This window comes from Aspergillus viridinutans (assembly GCF_018404265.1).
Source record: "Aspergillus viridinutans IFM 47045 DNA, scaffold_3, whole genome shotgun sequence".
NCBI classification, from domain to species: Eukaryota; Fungi; Ascomycota; class Eurotiomycetes; order Eurotiales; family Aspergillaceae; genus Aspergillus; species Aspergillus viridinutans.
The window spans coordinates 2,646,360-2,664,126 of NW_025091219.1; the positions used below are offsets into that span (position 1 = coordinate 2,646,360).

The 17,767-nt window shown below is 51.1% G+C and overlaps 4 protein-coding genes across 4 annotated transcripts; 2 read left to right on the top strand and 2 right to left on the bottom strand.

Moving 5' to 3' along the window:
* Positions 1–184: 184 nt before the first annotated feature.
* Aspvir_005843 (putative APSES transcription factor) lies at positions 185–2,457 on the top strand (the record flags this gene model as incomplete). Its single annotated transcript, XM_043269053.1, has 3 exons — positions 185–232; positions 353–539; positions 599–2,457. 3 exons carry the CDS (start codon positions 185–187, stop codon positions 2,455–2,457), a joined length of 2,094 nt encoding a protein of 697 aa, XP_043124988.1.
* A 2,784-nt stretch (positions 2,458–5,241) lies between these two features.
* On the top strand, positions 5,242–6,984 carry Aspvir_005844 (uncharacterized protein; the record flags this gene model as incomplete). Its single annotated transcript, XM_043269054.1, has 1 exon — positions 5,242–6,984. One exon carries the CDS (start codon positions 5,242–5,244, stop codon positions 6,982–6,984), a length of 1,743 nt encoding a protein of 580 aa, XP_043124989.1.
* Positions 6,985–8,096: 1,112 nt separating this feature from the next.
* Positions 8,097–10,703, bottom strand: Aspvir_005845 (uncharacterized protein; the record flags this gene model as incomplete). Its single annotated transcript, XM_043269055.1, has 1 exon — positions 8,097–10,703. One exon carries the CDS (start codon positions 10,701–10,703, stop codon positions 8,097–8,099), a length of 2,607 nt encoding a protein of 868 aa, XP_043124990.1.
* Positions 10,704–15,714: 5,011 nt separating this feature from the next.
* Aspvir_005846 (Mis12-Mtw1 family protein) lies at positions 15,715–17,750 on the bottom strand (the record flags this gene model as incomplete). The annotated part of the gene is made up of 5 exons (XM_043269056.1): positions 15,715–16,321; positions 16,373–16,541; positions 16,592–16,756; positions 16,813–17,391; positions 17,507–17,750. 5 exons carry the CDS (start codon positions 17,748–17,750, stop codon positions 15,715–15,717), a joined length of 1,764 nt encoding a protein of 587 aa, XP_043124991.1.
* Between the last annotated feature and the right edge of the window lie 17 nt (positions 17,751–17,767).

A 17,767-nucleotide genomic window follows, 5' to 3' on the forward strand; every position in this document is an offset into this window, starting at 1 on the left:
ACAAAGCTGTTGTTTCATAATCTATTGGCATCTTATATTGTCGGATGCTCTTTAATGCCCCAAAATAGATTAATCTAGGCTTCGCGATTGGCCATCAGAGGCCGTCAAGCCGCGTCAAACCATCTGCTGTTAACAGTTCGGGAACATACTGATTGCATCACAACGGTTTGCGGAGACGGGCATTATGGCGGCGGTGGATTTCTCAAATATCTATTCTGCTACATACAGCAGCGTGAGTTTTACTAATTGCGTTTCTCTATCTTTCCCTACAGTCTCGATTTTTGTCCCTTTCCTCTTTTCATCCAACTTACCCCTTCCTTCGCCGCGCAGCCAATCTAACACGGTTCAATAGGTTCCAGTATACGAGTTCAAAATCAATGGCGAAAGTGTTATGCGCCGACGAGGCGATAATTGGATCAATGCCACACATATTCTCAAAGTAGCTGGTTTTGACAAACCGGCGAGAACCCGGATTCTCGAGCGTGAAGTCCAGAAAGGGACCCATGAGAAGGTTCAGGGTGGTTATGGCAAATACCAGGGTAGGATATCCTACATGGTCAAGTGCTGGCGTTTGTCATTCGGCTAATATTATGGATAGGAACATGGATCCCACTTCCCGAGGGTCGTTCACTCGCCGAGCGCAATAACATCATTGACGGGTTAAGGCCGATTTTCGACTATGTAGCAGGGGATCACACTCCCCCACCCGCACCGAAACATACTTCCGCCGCCTCATCGAAACCAAGAGCCTCCAAAAAGAAAGCTGTGAATGAGCAGGTATTCAGTGCTGCCAAGCCCATTCGCAACATGGGACCACCGAGCTTCCCGCACGAACAATTCGAGATCAACCCCGGTTATGACGATAACGAATCGATTGGGCAGGCGACACTCGAGTCATCGTCCATGGTGGCAGATGAAGAGATGATGCCTATGTCGCAACATGGTTCTTATTCTCGAAAGCGCAAGCGTGAAATGAATGAAGTCACTGCCATGTCGATTAGTGAGCAGGAGCACATACTCTATGGTGATCAGCTGTTGGATTACTTTATGACAGTTGGAGACGCGCCCGAAGCAACACGGATTCCGCCTCCGCAACCTCCAGCCAATTTTCAAGTGGATCGTCCAATTGACGATTCAGGCAATACCGCTCTTCATTGGGCCTGTGCAATGGGGGATTTGGAAATTGTGAAAGATCTATTGCGAAGAGGCGCAAATATCAAGGCACTATCAGTCCATGAAGAAACGCCTCTGGTACGCGCTGTCTTATTTACGAATAATTATGAGAAGAGGACATTTCCGACACTTCTGGACCTACTTCTTGACACTGTCTCGTTCAGGGACTGGTTCGGCGCCACCATTTTCCATCACATATCGGAAACTACCAGGAGTAAAGGGAAATGGAAGAGCTCCCGATATTACTGTGAAGTCCTGTTGGAGAAGTTGCACAATACCTGCTCGCAAGACGAAATTGACCTGCTACTCTCCTGCCAAGACTCAAATGGGGATACAGCCGCTCTAGTTGCAGCTCGAAATGGCGCATTTCGCTTGGTCAATCTGCTTCTGGGGCACTGCCCGCGAGCTGGAGATCTGGTCAATAAGAAAGGAGAAACGGCCACAAGCATTGCCCAGAGAGCGCATCCCCCCGAGCGCGATATTCCTCCCCCGCCATCTTCAATAACAATGGGGATTGATCACACAGAAGGCGATCTCACTCTCCTGGAAAACCCGGACCAAACCGTTGCTCTTCCGTCCGAAGCTTCCCCTGCCACCTCGGCCTTACTTGCCAAGATTAGTGCCATCATCGCCGAAACTAATAAGAAGCTCGCGACTTGTTACGGGCGTACAAAGTCTAATGAACCAGACTCAGATGACGTCGCGAATCCCGAAGCTTTGTACGAGCAGTTGGAGCTGGATCGGCAGAAGATCCAGAAGCAGACTGCCGCCTTGGAAGCCAAAGAGAGCGAAGGAGAGCCGGTTGAGGCACAGATTGAACGATATGAGCGACTCAGAAGCACTTATGAATCTCTTTTGGAACAAATTCAACGAGTTCGCCTGAAAGAGCGACTAACATCAATGCCTCCACCGGCAAAAGAGAACATGATGCCCTCCTCGAGTGAACAGAACCAATTATTAATCACTTACCAACTGGCGCGACAACTATGCTCCCTACAGAAAGCGCGCCGTGCAGCTGTCAGGGATCTAGCCCAGCAGACCGCCGATGCGGGAGTAAGCACTAAATTCGACGTGCATCGAAGGCTCGTCGCTCTTGCAACGGGCCTAAAGGAGGAAGAGTTAGACCCCATGGCTGCGGAGTTGGCTGAGACGTTGGAGTTTGACCGAATGAATGGAAGGGGGCCGGGCGGCGAATCACCTGAGCCAGTGCAAAAGCGTTTCCCTTCTCAAAAGGAACCATCGTCGCTCCCGTTCTCTGGTCCAACAGTATCTGTGGACGCCTGAACGGGATGGCTTGGCTGAGAAGCATGTCCATATTCGTCACCCCAATCGTACAAGGTTGTACGCCCTTCTGATTTAGTCCCATTCCGAAGCGGGGGACCTCCTACCTCTTCATACCCATTTCTTCTCTGCTTGTCCCTGCATTATCTCATGATTTGCGATTCTCATTGCACTCCTGGCGGGACAGAATGATGCGACGTCCGGCCAGCAGATACCCAAGCTCAATTTGGTATGTTTTTGAATGAATGTTGTGTTCCCAATTCCTGAGTGGATCCTTTGAGAACTTGTCTTGTTCGACTATTGCATGTTGATCTCTCATCCGTGGTGACCACGGCTGATAATAATCGCTTGACACCGGTTCTGCAGTGAATGAAGAGATTGTACATAGTAACGGATCAAATTATGCTGAACAGCAACGGATGCTCGTCGAGGATAGCGAATTTCAAGCAGAAGGTAGAAGTTGTAACAGACTGTCTTAGTGTGACATCATGATCGATCTTAGCTGGCGATCACTGCATGCAAGGGAGAAAAGCATAGAGCCTCCGCCTGTGGCAGTGTTAAGTATCTCGCTATCGAAATCAGAGCTAAGTCGTCGAACGTGGCAATGACCGTTAAGAAATACCATGTACAGGTCTTCTGTCAAGTCATGCCATCATGAGAATTCTGCTAATTCTGTGCTTACTCTTCAACACAAAAATATCAGGACGTGCTGGACAGGCAGAAATGTTGGATAGTAGCCATCCCCGCACCCCAATCCAAATATCCAGCTAAGAGTCACAACATAGGTACTTAGGGAGACTCATTAAGAGTGAACAGCCAACAAACTCCAATCCGGCAGTCCTATAGGCTCAAGAGCATCATATGCGGGCAGCACATCGCACATCCTGCACGCGATCCAGCACCGCCTGACAGGCCAGTCAGAGAGGCGGACGGGGGCGGTTCCTGGGCGAATCTTGCAGCAGAAGCGGTTGGCTGGCTACGAGCAAGGCCACGTTGAAGACGCTAGACTGGGATCATTCAAATGGAGCGCGAAGACCTGGACCAATCATGGTTGCCGTTTGATAGAGAGGAGATTAGTACTCCATATCTGCGTTGTCTCGTGTTGTGGGATTATTGCTAGGTATGACAGAGACACATGCTTGATAAACTCTATGTGCGTTATTAAGTCATGTATTGTGTTAACGACAATGGATAGATAAATGGAGCAGTTTAAAAGAGACCAAAAGGACTGTGGTTGTTGGCCTTATTCAGCAGGCTTCAATCTGACTCGATACTTTCCTTACCTACCTACCTTAGCTACCTTAGTCCCCTTTCACTGTTATTTTCTGGATCAACCAATCAGTAATGTCTCCTCATACTTTGTTCTCCGTAGACTAACTGTGTTTGGCTAGAGTTTCTGCCAAGCGAGCCACTCAGCGCATGCATCTGACACTGCAACCACTGACTTGTCTCAACCCATCATCTCCCGCCCGACTCTCTGGAAATAATAATAAAATTCACTTTTCTTTAAGATTGCCTGGAACAACGCCTTTCAGGGACCTCCTCCTTTCCTCTTCATCTCTACACTTTCTTTCTTCACTCCTCCTGTTCATCATCTCCTCCTCCTCTTCCTCCCCATACATCTCCATCTTCTCCATACATCCATTAGCCTAATCCATCTTCTCTTCTTCCCCCCTTTTCTTCTTCTTCTTCTTCTTCTTCTTCCGCAGCTTCTCTCTTCTGATTGATACTTCTTTGATTCTCGCCGTTTTGCATTAAGATTATCTTGTTCCCCAAATCACAATTGGCTCCCTTCCTCTGTCTCCATCGAGCTTTGGCTGCTGAACCCCGTCCCAGGGAAAAGGCGGGCGGAAAAAGAAACGAGAAAACCAAAGCAGGTGACTGGCGCGTATCAGGCCGATACCCGAACACTGACACCTTGCGGAGTCCATCTCGCCCCAACGCCCATTTCTGCCACCGCACCGTCGTTCTTCTTCCTCCCTATTCTTCCTTCCCCCTCACGGCTGAGAGACAGACCCTATTCTTTTTTTTCTTGTGCGGGATACCAGGACAAATAATAAAATCGTTTAATAGAGGGGGAAAAACAAAAAAGTTTTACTTTTCTTTTTTGAAGGGAATTCTCCGCTTCGCGTCGACTTTTCTTCTCTTGTTCCTCTTCTCTAGCCATCGCTTGGGTCAGAGCTTCTTTCCGCGTCAAGCGTCCTTCAACACTGCTGGAGTTGCAGAGCACACTCCACGCGTTCATATTATCTTTCTTTCAGATCGGCAACTACTTGCTGGATTCTTCTTGGACGACATTATTGACTAACCTCTAATTGTCGTGTCTCTCACTGTCGGATCGCATCTGTCGTCGCCGCCATTCACTTTAATGTTCTGAGCTAAGGCTTCACTTGTGACACATTGAGCTGCTCATTCGTTTTACGTTTGAGTATCATCTGATTGCTGTCCTCGTTGGATCTATTATCACTACTGGTCAGTTGTCTTGGGTTGGTAGGTAATTTGCTCATGCTAACACATTATAGGTCCTGTCTACTGGCTCTTTTCCGATCAAAATCAAAATCACCAGCAACTTCCTCACACTCCGTCAATCTTTCCGAGGAATTCAGCAGTGTTGCCTGATTATCTCCATCTTGTGTGCCGTCGACATCATCCTAATAACGTAATTCCTCGAACGAAGCCATTTGTTAATTCACCGATCCACCTCCTGCCATTCGCGGCGTGTTGATACTACTCTTTTATTATCTCGTGCACATATTGTCTATATCCCATTTACACGAAACCTTGAGTATGGACGCTGGCGGTCTTGCTCAAATGACTTGCAATTCGGCATTCGGTAACGGCAACAGTCTCGGAGCTCCTGGTTCCGGGTTTGCTTCTCGGAGAAAAGGCTCCAACATCAAACGTTTGAACGTGCCTCCTCCACATATTTCTACCATCGATGAGTCCCAGCCTGCGGCGCCGGTTCCTCCTACCCCGCGTACTAGCCGGTCGCATCTTTTGGCGGGTCTGAGAACTGCTCCCAAATCTGCGACCCTGCCGTCCGCATCACAACGTCAGCAGCATCTTGGCCTGGAAACAGGACGATATGGAGCCCATACCAGTGGCGCAGCTGATCGTGTTCCGCAGACTGCGACGGGAGCTGGCTTTCCCCGGCGTTCGTTTGCCGCCAATCAACATTTGGACATAGGAACTGGGCGGCCGATGTACACTCTACCGGAACAGGTGCTTGCACCGCCGACCATCGACATCGCGGGTGATATGCCGATGGACGAGAACCTTTACGCGGAACTGATGTCGACGAATCTCTTCCTGGCTGCCCAGCAGCAGCGCTTGCAGCAGCAGTTGATCAGCGTCACCGCTGCAGCACAGCAGTTTCAGGGCCTCAACCTTGGAGTGTCCATGGGACAAGTCCCTGAAATGCCCTCTCTTTCCGTTCCCGCTATGGGCTTCTACCAGCAGCAGCTCCAGCAGGGCGTTCAGCCTGTTGTGCAGCCTATCCCTGGTCAACCGGGGCTATTTTCTGTTTATAATCCTCTAACTGGCCAGCACAATTATGTTTACGACAACAGCTATATGCAAGAGAATACTTCCTCGCCCTACCGGGAAGAGGAGCATCAATCACCCGTTATGCAGACTCCGGCTTTCTATGCTGAGGTGTCTCCGCCTTCGGAATCAGTGCAGTCTCCCTTGGAAAGGCAGCAGACAGTCTCGCCCCCGAGAACCAGCCCATCACCTCCTAAAGAGGTCACTCCTCTTCCACCCCCATCCGCCAACGCGTTCCGCCGGGGTCACAAGAAGAGTTCGTCCGTCAACCCAGCAGCAGGAGCCACGATTGACACTGCTCGGGCCAATAACGCTGCGGTCAACTCTACTGCTCTCAAGTCGGCTGTCTTCCCTTCCACACCGGCTACAGGCACCTTCGGGCCCGGTCAAAACCGCGCTGGAGAGCATCCCGTTCGTCAACCCCGTAATCCTCCGTCCCTGGAAGAGCTCGTCGCCAAGCCGACCTCCAAGCACGAGGGGAGCAAGAACTTTGCCACTCGCCAGCGCCGACGTGCCATTCATAGCCTTGTGCGTGCGGGTATTGAACGACGCGGGGAGACCCGGAGCTTTGGATATACCAGCAGTGGTGGCACCAACACTCCGGCTAGTGAAAAGGACTTTGCATTCTCCGATGGCGACGATGCTACTGTTCGCAGTGGCAGCCTTTCGAGCAAGCCTAGCCTGGGCAGTTTGCGCGCTGTTGCCAACGGTGCCATTGGCTCTGAGCGCAAGGAGCGATCCTCACGGGAACGCAAGTCCCAGGACAGCCCTTATAACACGACTACCCCTGTCAGCGAAGACGGCAGTTTCTTCGGGGGCAAGTTTGCGGATCTCCGGGCGGAGCAAGTTTCATCTCCCCCAAGCGGCCCACCCTCTGTGGCTGCTGTCGTCGCAGGTCAGAAGACGGCAGCTCAGGCTCCTGAAAGGCGCAAGACGCCGATGCTCGTGCTTTCCAGCGCCGAAAAGCGCAAGACCTTGTTCATGTAATGTGGACGTCGTACATAATGTGACTTGAGACGTAACGGACTTGCCCCACTTCGAATGTCTTTCTTTTTGTCAGCTTGGTCTTCTTACCGTTGCTGTGGCCCAGGCTAATCTGGAATACCAACCGTCTTGAGGCGGTGTTTTGATTATTATGATATTGGTGCCTTCGTTTCCTTGACTTGTCACAATGTTTGGAACGCCATGGACACCCAACCAACCGACACTTGTTCAGTTGAATGATACATCAAGTCGGAGATGAATGACTCTCTTTCTCACTACCGTTTTGCGCCTTCTTTTTCATTCTTTTAATTATTCGAAGAGATTGACGAACACATGGAACAAGCATGCAGGGACATTCTTCTTTGGACTGAGACTCTGCTTGGCTTGACGTTTCATGTATCTCTCATTACCTGTATGTACATCTGGCTATGTGCATATCGATTCCATAGTAATGGACCAAGTATTCGTACAGACATATTGCCCTTAACGAGCATTCCACACCCCTTGGTCCTAGACTAGGGACGTAGCATAGCAGCCTTTAAACTGGAAACAGAAGGAAAACCTTTATATCAGATTATTGATTGATCGCTATGTCGACATTGACTGCGCATTATCGATCGTGACTCATGAGCATCATCAGGAAGAATAACTCGTGTCTCTTCAGAAATAGTAAGTATATGATCAGCAATCATGACCACGACTTACGCTTTTTGTTTCTTGCATATGATCAAATTGAATCAAATCAAATCGCCAACGGACATACTCGCTACCAACCGACTAACAATAATAACAAGAAAGAACAAAAGCCGCCGTGAATACCGTGTTCTCGCCATCAATCAATCAAATCGATACCAATCCAGTACAGTCCGAAAAAGAAACACAATAGTACAAATGTTAGGGATATCCATCGAACCAAATCAAATCAAATCAAGCTGAGACGAACGGCAAGACAGGATGGGGTAGAAAGGCACCGCTAATAAACAGATGAGATGAAAATGAGACCCGAGACCCGAGACGAATGCGAATGGTGTATGTATGCGACGTATGCGAGGGGGTGCTTTTGGGGACAAGATGCGAGAGGTGCAGGAGGTGAGCATGGTTTGGATGAGGCGAAGCTAGAAACTGAACAGGCCGCTCCGTTTCTTGCCGAGCGGGTAGACGACCAGCGCGGCGAGGAAGAGGCCTACTGTGAACCCGATGGCGACCTGGACCATACCGTAGCCGATGTCGAAGACAACGCCGTGGAACTGGTCGTCGGTGTTGGTCATGTTGCGGGCTGCGTCGACGAAGCCCTGCGTGCCGTTGGAGATGACGGCGTAGGGCGAGTTGGTGGTTGTGATGGACTGGGCGGAGGCGATGCCTGAGATTAGGGAGCCGCTGGCGGCGAGGCCGGAGGGGACGAGCACGAAGATGGCGGGGAGCATGGCTGCGGCTGCGAGGCCGTGGCGGAGGCGGCTGTAGAGGTTGCCAAGGACGCCGATGACGAAGGCGCCGAGGGCGGAGGAGACCTGCGTGCTGGAGGCGAAGCGCTTGGAGCCGAAGTAGTTGGTGACGTAGCCGGCGAAGGCGATGAAGAGCATGACGGGGATCTGGCGCCATTTGGCCTGGTTGACGAGCGCGAGGCAGAGAGTGAAGAGGATGACGAAGGGGAAGTGCTGCAGGTACTCGTTGCTGATCGGGCTCGGGGGGCAGGTGTACTCAGTCGAGGCGTCCGAGTCCAGCAGGCCGTACACGGCGGTGCCGATGGTGATGCCGAATCCGAGGAACATCGAGTAGATGATGGCGTAGACCATGCGCACGGACCCGGCAACGATGGTGCGCGATTGCAGTTCCAGACTGGCGCACAGCACCATGTACCCGGGCAGAATCAGCGCAATCGACGATTGTGCCAGGGCCGAAAAGCAGAACAGCCGTTCGCCTTCGTACCGGATGCTGCCAAAGGCCCTGGCCAGGAAGGAGGTCAGCACCGCCGCCGAGATCTCAAACACATTCGAGTACAGGTTCGAACGCGGGGACAGGACCAGTTGCAGGACGCCCAGGAGGCATCCGAGCAGAAAGGCGATCGGCAGGTCGATCGGTCGGGCATTGAAGGCAAACGGCCCCACGGACGCCGAAGCAAACCCGTGGACCAGGATGAGCATCCACACGGAATACTTGTTCTTCTTCTTCATGATCTCCTCCAGCCGCTGAATGGCTTCCTCCACGCCRATCACGTCGTGAATGACCTCCTTATAGACAATATGTACATCGGAGAGCTTGCCCAGGTCGACTCCCTGGGCCGACCGGACCACCTTGACCTCGGTGGTGTGCGTGGACGCGTCGTCAAAGGAGATGATCATACAGCCGGGTATGTACAGGAACTGGCCGTCGATCTCCAGGACGCGGGCAGTCATGGTCATGTACTCCTCGAGACGATGGGTCGGAGCACCGTACTTCATCAGTGCCCGGCACAGTCGGATGAGATACCGCTGGCGCGAGAGCAGCTCAGCGATATGGACGGTGATGCGGATCTCATCCTCCAGCCGGGGTTTGGCCCAGCGTTTGCCGCCCGCGCCGGGAACGGGACCACTGCTCCGCGAACGCTTGAGCATCGCAATGGGCGAGCTGGACGAGTTCTTGGCCGTCGAGCCGGAGAGGGAAGTGCTGGATTGGCTTGGGGATTTCTCGTACCACTTCCGTTGACGCTGGGGTTGTTTCCAGCCAGGGTCCGGCGAGAGGCCCCGGCTGCTGACCTCCCCTAGACTGCTCTGGCGGGAGTGGCCATATCGGCCGCGGGAATAGTGGCTGCTGCCCGACGACTGGTCGTATAGCTTGAGGAGGGACGAGAGGATGCCCCCCCGGTAATGGGTTGGCCGCTCGACATAGGCGTCGGGATCTCTCTCTTCCATGGGGGTGATCTGTCCGGAGCGGAGTCCTGGGGACGGTGCGCGGATCCGGGTCAGAAAGTTAAAGTCTTTACGAGTCATTTGTCGCACGAGCTGATGGGCCTCTGAGGTTCGGGTCAATGTTCGTCCATCGACAAGGCCGTCGTCATCCTCGTCGGGAAAGTCGTCGTAGAAATGTTTCTCGGAAAGATTGATCATGGGAATGTCACTACCATCTTCTGAAGGCGGCACCACCTCTGTGGGAGTCGATGCGACTGATGACGGCAGACTCGATCGGGGGCTTGGCCGGGGAGATTTCGAAGTACGTCCCAGAAGGGACGCCAGTCGCTGGGCTCGCTCCTGAGCAAACTGAAAGGCTCTCCCTTTCTCTCCGCTGATCTCATAGTCCCTTGGAATCTCCGACGAGCTGGCTTGGGAGTGGACAGCGAGGCCCGTGACACCTGCAGGGGCGTTGGAGCCCGGATCCACCGGAGGAGATGAATGGGGAGCTTTCTCTGCAGCTGGAATGCTGGCGGCAGGCAATGGTCGCTGAGGGAGTGACGAGCCCCTTCCGTCAAAACGGGTCTCTGACGTCGATCCCGCTGCCGGAGCCTCGAGCAGGCCAGCCTCGCTGACGGTGAACTTGACGCGATTCGCACTTCTCAAAATGCCTGCATTCCGATGCCTACCCTGGGTGTTGATAGGGTCCAGCGGTTTTTCCTGAGGTGAGCTCTCATTGGGAGTCACAAGAGGAGAAGTACGCGGCCCTGGGGCAGATCTGCTCGCATTATGGGATTCATCAGTAAGGCTTGAACGCCGGGACGAGGATACCGGTAGATCGAAATAACCGCCGGCCATATTTGTAAAGGCCTTTCTTTACACGACTGACGGATTGCGCAGAGACACACACCCGGACTCTCAGGACTGTCTGTGCTACCTCTGGATTCTTTTTTGTCTTTCACAAGTTGTGCACCCTCCTCCCCCTTTTTCTTTTTTTTTTTAATTCCGATGTCTTGCTGCTTCTGCTGAATTAAATATTAATTAGGTAAGTATTATTGTCTTTTGTTTTCTGGTATCCCCCTTTGCTTGTGAAGTAGCAGCGGGAAGGACGTGCAAGGTGTATTTGCGTAGCCTGGCAACCGGGTCAGATATGCACTTGCATCACAAGGTGATCAATGCCAAGGATCAGAAGTAAGTACCGAGACACACCTCGCAGACTTTGTGCCAGAATCCGAAGACGATGGAGGCACGGATGATAAGATCTTGGGATCGCAGCAGGAGCTTGAGCTCAACCACTCGGTGGGATGGAAGGGGGTGAAGATCCCGCTACCAAGAATGCAAGTACGTCACGAATACATGGTCGAAAGATCGGATATGAATAAGCCAGCAGGGACCAGGCGAGAAAGAGTACGACAGCTGCAGGTGATCAAAAGAGAGGGGGGGAGGCGAAAGCAAAGACAGAGAGATGATGCACAGAGGTACACACACTCGAGGAGGGAAAGGGGAGAAACCAGGGTAATGATGGGGAAATGACGAAGCGAGGATGAGAGAGGCAATTAAAAGAGAAGATTTCGAAAATTATTAAAATCAAAAATCAAGATAAAAAAAGGATCTGAGGTTGTCTGTGTGAGGATGTGGATGGAAGCAGCCGAATTCAGCCAGCGCAATGAAGCGAATGCGGATAGGGACAGGAGAAAAAGGCTATGATCAACAGAGAGCTTTCTCAGCACAAAATCATATGAAAAAATGACCAATTAATCTCGACCTTTTTCTGGTTCTGTGTAGCAAGATGATGTCTGTGGGGATGAAGGAAAATACTGTGAGATTTTCCTTTTCAAGTAACTGACGTGAGGCGAGGGAGGAGGAGGAGATTTGTCTCGGAAGCTTTGCCACAACACCTTGGAAGAAATAATATGAGGACAGCAGATAAGAAGGAAATTGAGAGATGATAAATTGTCGGATGGGGCAGTTTTGGTCTGATTCTAGAAGGAAGAGACAATAGCAATGGTGTGCTTGGAGAGAAGAATATCACAACGCATCGCCGAGACCAGCCAGAGGATTTTCGAAACATAAAGGTACTTGTTAATTCATGGTAATAATGGTAATGGCTTTGACTTTCCATCCTCCTCCAATGGTGAATTTGATTTAATGAATTAACAATTAGAAAAAGAAAAAGAAAAGGAAAGGACATATTAACAGATGGTGACACCCAGCCGCCAGAAGACCTAGACCATTAGAACGGCGCTGCAGGCATAAACATAGATAGAACTACTCCGTAAACTAGACAGATAGTAAGGCCAACGACTAATCTGGTTCCACGGGATCCATGAGAATGTACCACAGTGGCCTAAGGATCTAGTCACTGGGACCGAAGAAAGAGTCAGAGTCACATTGGCTTGTGCTTTGCGCAGTCAGGCCTCAGGAGTACACAGCCTGTACTCCTAAGGTACAGTCGATCAATCTGAAGCAAAGACAGCAAAGCTCCATTCTGAAATATCCGTTTTCAGAATTGATATTTCAGAATTCAATCCTTCGAGAGGCATCTCCACCGGTGCAGAGACAGACTTTGCTATAGATAGTCCTATATCCAGAGTCAGAGCAGCCACAAGTCACCGTCTAGAAAAAAAGAAGGGTATTTTCCGTTGTTTTTGCCTTTTTCCTTTTTACGTTTATCACCACGGTGTGGAACAGTGGGAGGCAAAAAAAAGCCGGCAATGTGGATCATCCGAAGACTGATAGACACTTATCTATATCAGCAGCTGTTTAGCGCCCGAACGGGACCGTCGTCTAGAATTCCTGAGACCGAACGGAGAACTGGGAAGTTGGAAGTGGGAAGTTTGGAACTGGGCTCGGGGGGGAAGACGGATGCGAACCAGGCTAGGAGACAATCCGTGGTTCTTGGTGAGAAAACAATCAGAACGTGCGAATAGGAACTGTTGTTGCCATCACGTCAGGTCAGGGTCAATCATCGGCAACCCGATGGCCGATAGGAAGCCACGGGATTGACTGTGATAGGATGAGGCAAGGAAGGATATCATATTCCAGCTTGAGGATGGTCGAGAAAGACAGATGGACATTGGACATCATCGACAGGAGGCGAGAGTTCAGTTCTTCCCAAGTGGGGTGCGAGGATTGCATGGTGGGGCCAAATAATAGACTGATAGCATCAGGTCTTAACTTCTACGGTACCTGGTAACCTTGTAAGTTGTAACTAAACACTACCTAGGTATCAGTTCTATGATACCAAGTGATAACTGATAAGAAGGCATGAAGATTACGAAGCTTCTGGAGACGTCAGGAATGACCAAACAGAGACCTTCATTCTTCACATGGACAAGTGAGGTCGAGAGTAAGTGGTGGTGCTGGCTTGCTGCAGCTGCATGTCAAATAATGAGAGAAAAAAATGCAGTTAGTTATGAATCAGCCCAGCACATCCTCCCGACTGCTGTAGTCCAACCCCTTGGCAGTGGTCCCCTGATGATCATCCATCTCTCTAGTAGTTTCTGGCATGGAAGGAGCTATGACTTTTTTTTTCTGTCTATAGCTCAAGTTCTAACTCTAACCATACTAGCACTGAAGTGGTGACTGCTAGCTATACCAATGCCCAATCTCCACTCCAAGGAGCTTCAAAAATGTTTACTCTGTAGATGTTTTCCAAAACAAAGTGAAACGTACGTATGCCTCCCAAGACGTTGTATCAACCTCAACCGACTCCTTACTTCGCTCCCGGAAGTGGCTTGCAGCCAACCCTCCGAAGGATCGACCATGATACCATCTCCACTAACCAGTAATGCGTACGCAGTCCAAGCAAGGCTCTCACTCCTGATTCCAGAAACCTGACAATAAGAACCTGATCTGTGCGATTTCAGCTGCGATGTTTGCTCCAGGCAACACCTGATGACTGCAGCCTGAGCCCCCTTTCATGATGTCAACGGGATGCACCGTGCCTCAAGTCTGGATGATTGCGCGGCGGGGTGTTACACAGCCTCTTAGTTGGTAGGTAGGCAGGTAGGCTTGACCCTTTTCCTGTTTGAGGGCTTGACGACGACTTTCTTGCGCTTTCTTCTGCTTGTGGCTGGATCATATGCACTCTCCTACTCGGGGTCTTAAAAAGCATTGGAAGACAATACCTTGGCAATTCGCTCCCCCATTCTCACCACGACATGTGCAGGATGGTCAACTCAAACCAGTACCATTCCAGTATCACCAGGAGGACGGTTGCCGAGGATGACTGTACCACCTGCGCAGACGCAGGGACCAATATTTGGCCCTCCTTTCGTTGGTGCTGGGGAGAGAAAGAAACGGCGGCAGGGGAAGGAGGACTCTGTGACAGAGTCACACCGGGGATGGATCGCTTCCGACCCGGACGGATACTGAGACTTGGTCACTGCGTGCGTGCGCATCAAGTACAGGACGGCAAAGCAAATATGACAAGGTACCGGTTGCCATTTGATTGAAAGGGGAACGCGAGGTAAATGCCTCCGTACTGCTAGTGCTAGGCTCTACGGTAGCTACTCTACAGCCTACGGAGTGCTCTGAGAAGTCGATACAGCAGGTCAAGCGAGTCTTATCATAAAATAGATCCAGCCATCGGCACTTCTAGAACTTCGCCTGCCCCATCGGCTCAGTGACTCTGGTCATGCGGATGGCAGATCTTACCACTTGTCTAGCTTGACTAACTGCTTACTGCCTACTGCTAACAACAAGTTCGGAGGATTGGCGAGAAAAATATGATTATCACATGGCAGACTAGACCAGACCCGCACCGTTCGCTGTGTTCTAGAAGGTAGACTATACCTTAGTAGATATCTATACTCCATACAGTAATAGTTCTGGCACATGAATAAGGTACTCTTATCTAAGAATTACTTATATGTCAAGCACATGAATATTACTCCCTGGCCCAGAGAGACGACAAAGGATGCAATAGAAATAAGAATATATATATATAAATGCACAGCATGACCACCAACCCAACCCCTCCCACGTGGAAACTGCACATATATATGAGATAGCGTCCCGCACCCTTAATTGGATCCTCGGAGGATTAACAACTTCCTTTGACAGGTTAAAACAAGCTGAAGAGTCGGTCAAGCCGAACTGCTTGACTACTCTGCTCCGTAGAGTGGTGTAGCACCGAGCTTGGACCGCACACCCTCCTCTACATTACATGACGGAATATAGACTACAAGAAGACCAAGACCGGACGCGAGGGATTGAATTGCTGCCCAATGAAGCCTGAGCTGAGGCCCCGATCATTCATTATGGATACTCTGTGTGCGCTAGAAGTACCCACGTAAGGTACGGAGAGTCTAGGACATATGCTATGGTAGTCTGCTAGAATGGGATTGTTTGTTGATCGCAAATGATAGTATCCTCACTCAAGAAATAATGCATCTGGATGCATCGGAGATGAAGTAGTGGAATCATTATATCTGCGAGATACTCATAGTAACAGGTAGATTATGCTGTCATTACCTGCCACGGTATCATAGATGATGCGGCATGTATATATTTCAATTCTGTGGCGACAACGCAGGAGTGCTAGTGTTCTAGGAACGACTACATGTGATTGACGTAGTCTAAGGTCATGCTCATGTACCGAGTCCATTGCGCTAAGCGCACTGTGTGCTTGTGTTGTACTTGTTCTTGTAGTCTCAGGACTATACAGCATCGTGTCCGTCATCTGCAATCAATCAAATCATAACACCTCAACTCCATTGCTTGCATCCCAACCAACCAAAAAGTAAAAAGGTGACTCCCCTGCCCGTGGCCACTCAACTATACATGGACATGAAAATGGAAAAATCATCGGCCAGGAGATCCTCCTGTACGATATTCAACGAGTGTCTTGACGGACAACAATTGATCACCGTCGCTCCACACGGCTGAGAGCCCCGAGAATCACTCCCAGATCCTCCTTTGCTCTTCCGTGCCGGAGACTAACACGTCTGCTTTCGGCTTCGCCTCCCTCAATTGCAAGTCGCCTCATCGCATTCCTGGCGTCACACTCTTCCAGTCGTTCCGCACAGATGCGTAGTACCCGTGTCGAGACCGCGTCCGACATGGAGCGATATAGCTCAATGTCGTGCACGCCGGCTGCGAACGAGTCCAGAGTTGGTGCTAAGCCGGATGCCACTCGGGACAGACGGGCAGATACGACCAACGGCGGCATTGGTGGTAGATGGTCCGATTGCGTAGTGGCCGATGGCTCTTGCGATTGCGATTTTCGTCGTGGCTTTGCTATGTCGGGATTCAACATGGCATAGATCCCCTGCTGCGAAGGATCTAATAACGACGTATCTATCGCCTCTGGCTGCAAAGACAATAGCGATCGAGTCGGTTGGTCGGCGGATTCGGCTTGCGATGAGTCTTGATCCCGAGCCGCATCTGACGGTTGCTTTGATTCAGGTTTTAGTCGTGGAATAGATGGAGGTCGTAAAAGTTCATTCAGGGAATGCCGCTCCCTTTGCAACCTGTTTGTCGGGTGTCATTTAGTGTCTTCCAAACCATGTCTAGCAACATACCTTTGTATTTGCTCCTCAAGCTCCCGGATCTTGTCCGCATTTTGGACGTTTTTCGGGTTCGGTTTCTTCACCACAACAGCAGGCGGATTCACATCCTCCCGCCCAAACCAATTCGAAAGCTCCGAATTCGTTGAAAAGTCTTTGAGCAGTTCTTCTTGTATTACTCGAGCTAGAGAACGTCAGCCTGGCCTTTTTGAAGAGAAACCTGAGATAAAATACCAGCTAGACGAGCACTAGCATCTTCCGGCAGCGCTCCTGTAGGTTTATCTCCCATTGCTCGTGTGGCGCACCAAGTCAAAAGCTGCCTCATCCTCCGCGGCTCTGGGAGCCCATCTGCAATATGCTTGTAGAAATCGGCCGTGTCGACCTCTTTATGAGGCAACGCTAAAAGGTAATCAGTACGACAGTCTCTATCGCAAATGCAACAAGAATAGTCCTACCATTAGATGCCCCAGAATCAATCAGCGAACTGGCCCGCCTTCCTCTCATCCCCAGGCTACTCCGCCTCCCCTTCCCCCCTTTTTCCGATTTGCCCTCTTTTCGCATCTCCTTGTTCCGCTGGATCACAGGCGTATCGGCTAGAGGCAACGCAATCTTCGCGGTACCGGACTGCTGTGGTTCAGGCGACACAAAGCCATTCCTCGCCTCGACTTCCGTCTTGCTCGGTCTGCCTTTCCGTCGCTTCTTCTCCTTGGGCACAGATTCCGTCTCCTCGCGCTTCCGCGTCGATGAACGTGTAGCACTCTGCGGTTGGGGTTCTGGCTCTGAAACCGCGGATCTCCTGCGTCGCGTCTGCCTCTTGCCTGACACTTCCGCACTCTTCTCCGCGTGCTCCGCACTTTCTTCCGGCCCTGTTTCTGTCTTCTTCTTCTTCGGCGGTCGACCTCGCCTAGGCGATTGCTGTGGCGGTACCTCAGGGACGGGGTTCAGGTTCTCCGGGGCAACATCAACCGACGACCTCAGTTTCTTGCTGGGAAGTCGAGTAAACTGGAATCCCTCAATATCCTCATCGTACGACACTAACGGTGGACAAAAAGAAACAGTTAGCCAAAACGCCCACGGCCCCTCATTCACTATCTACCAACTTCCGGGGCCCCCAGCCAGCCCAACCCGCGCAAAACTGAGACCACTTACCAGCCTTCCTCTTCCCCCACCCGCCATTCACATTAACCTCCTCCTCCCCTTTTTCCTGTCCCTTATTCAATCGCGCGCTCGATCGTCCGCCCCTCCCCCTGCCACTCCCGCTCGCGCCGCCAGACGCCGAACGCGTCTGCGCCTGGGACGCAGCCATATCAATCTCCCGTAGCGGTTCGCGCCCTTTCGTTCTAGTCTTGGTCTTGGTCTTTGTCTTGGGGGCGGCGGGAACCGTGACGGTCATGTCAGGGCAGGGGTCGT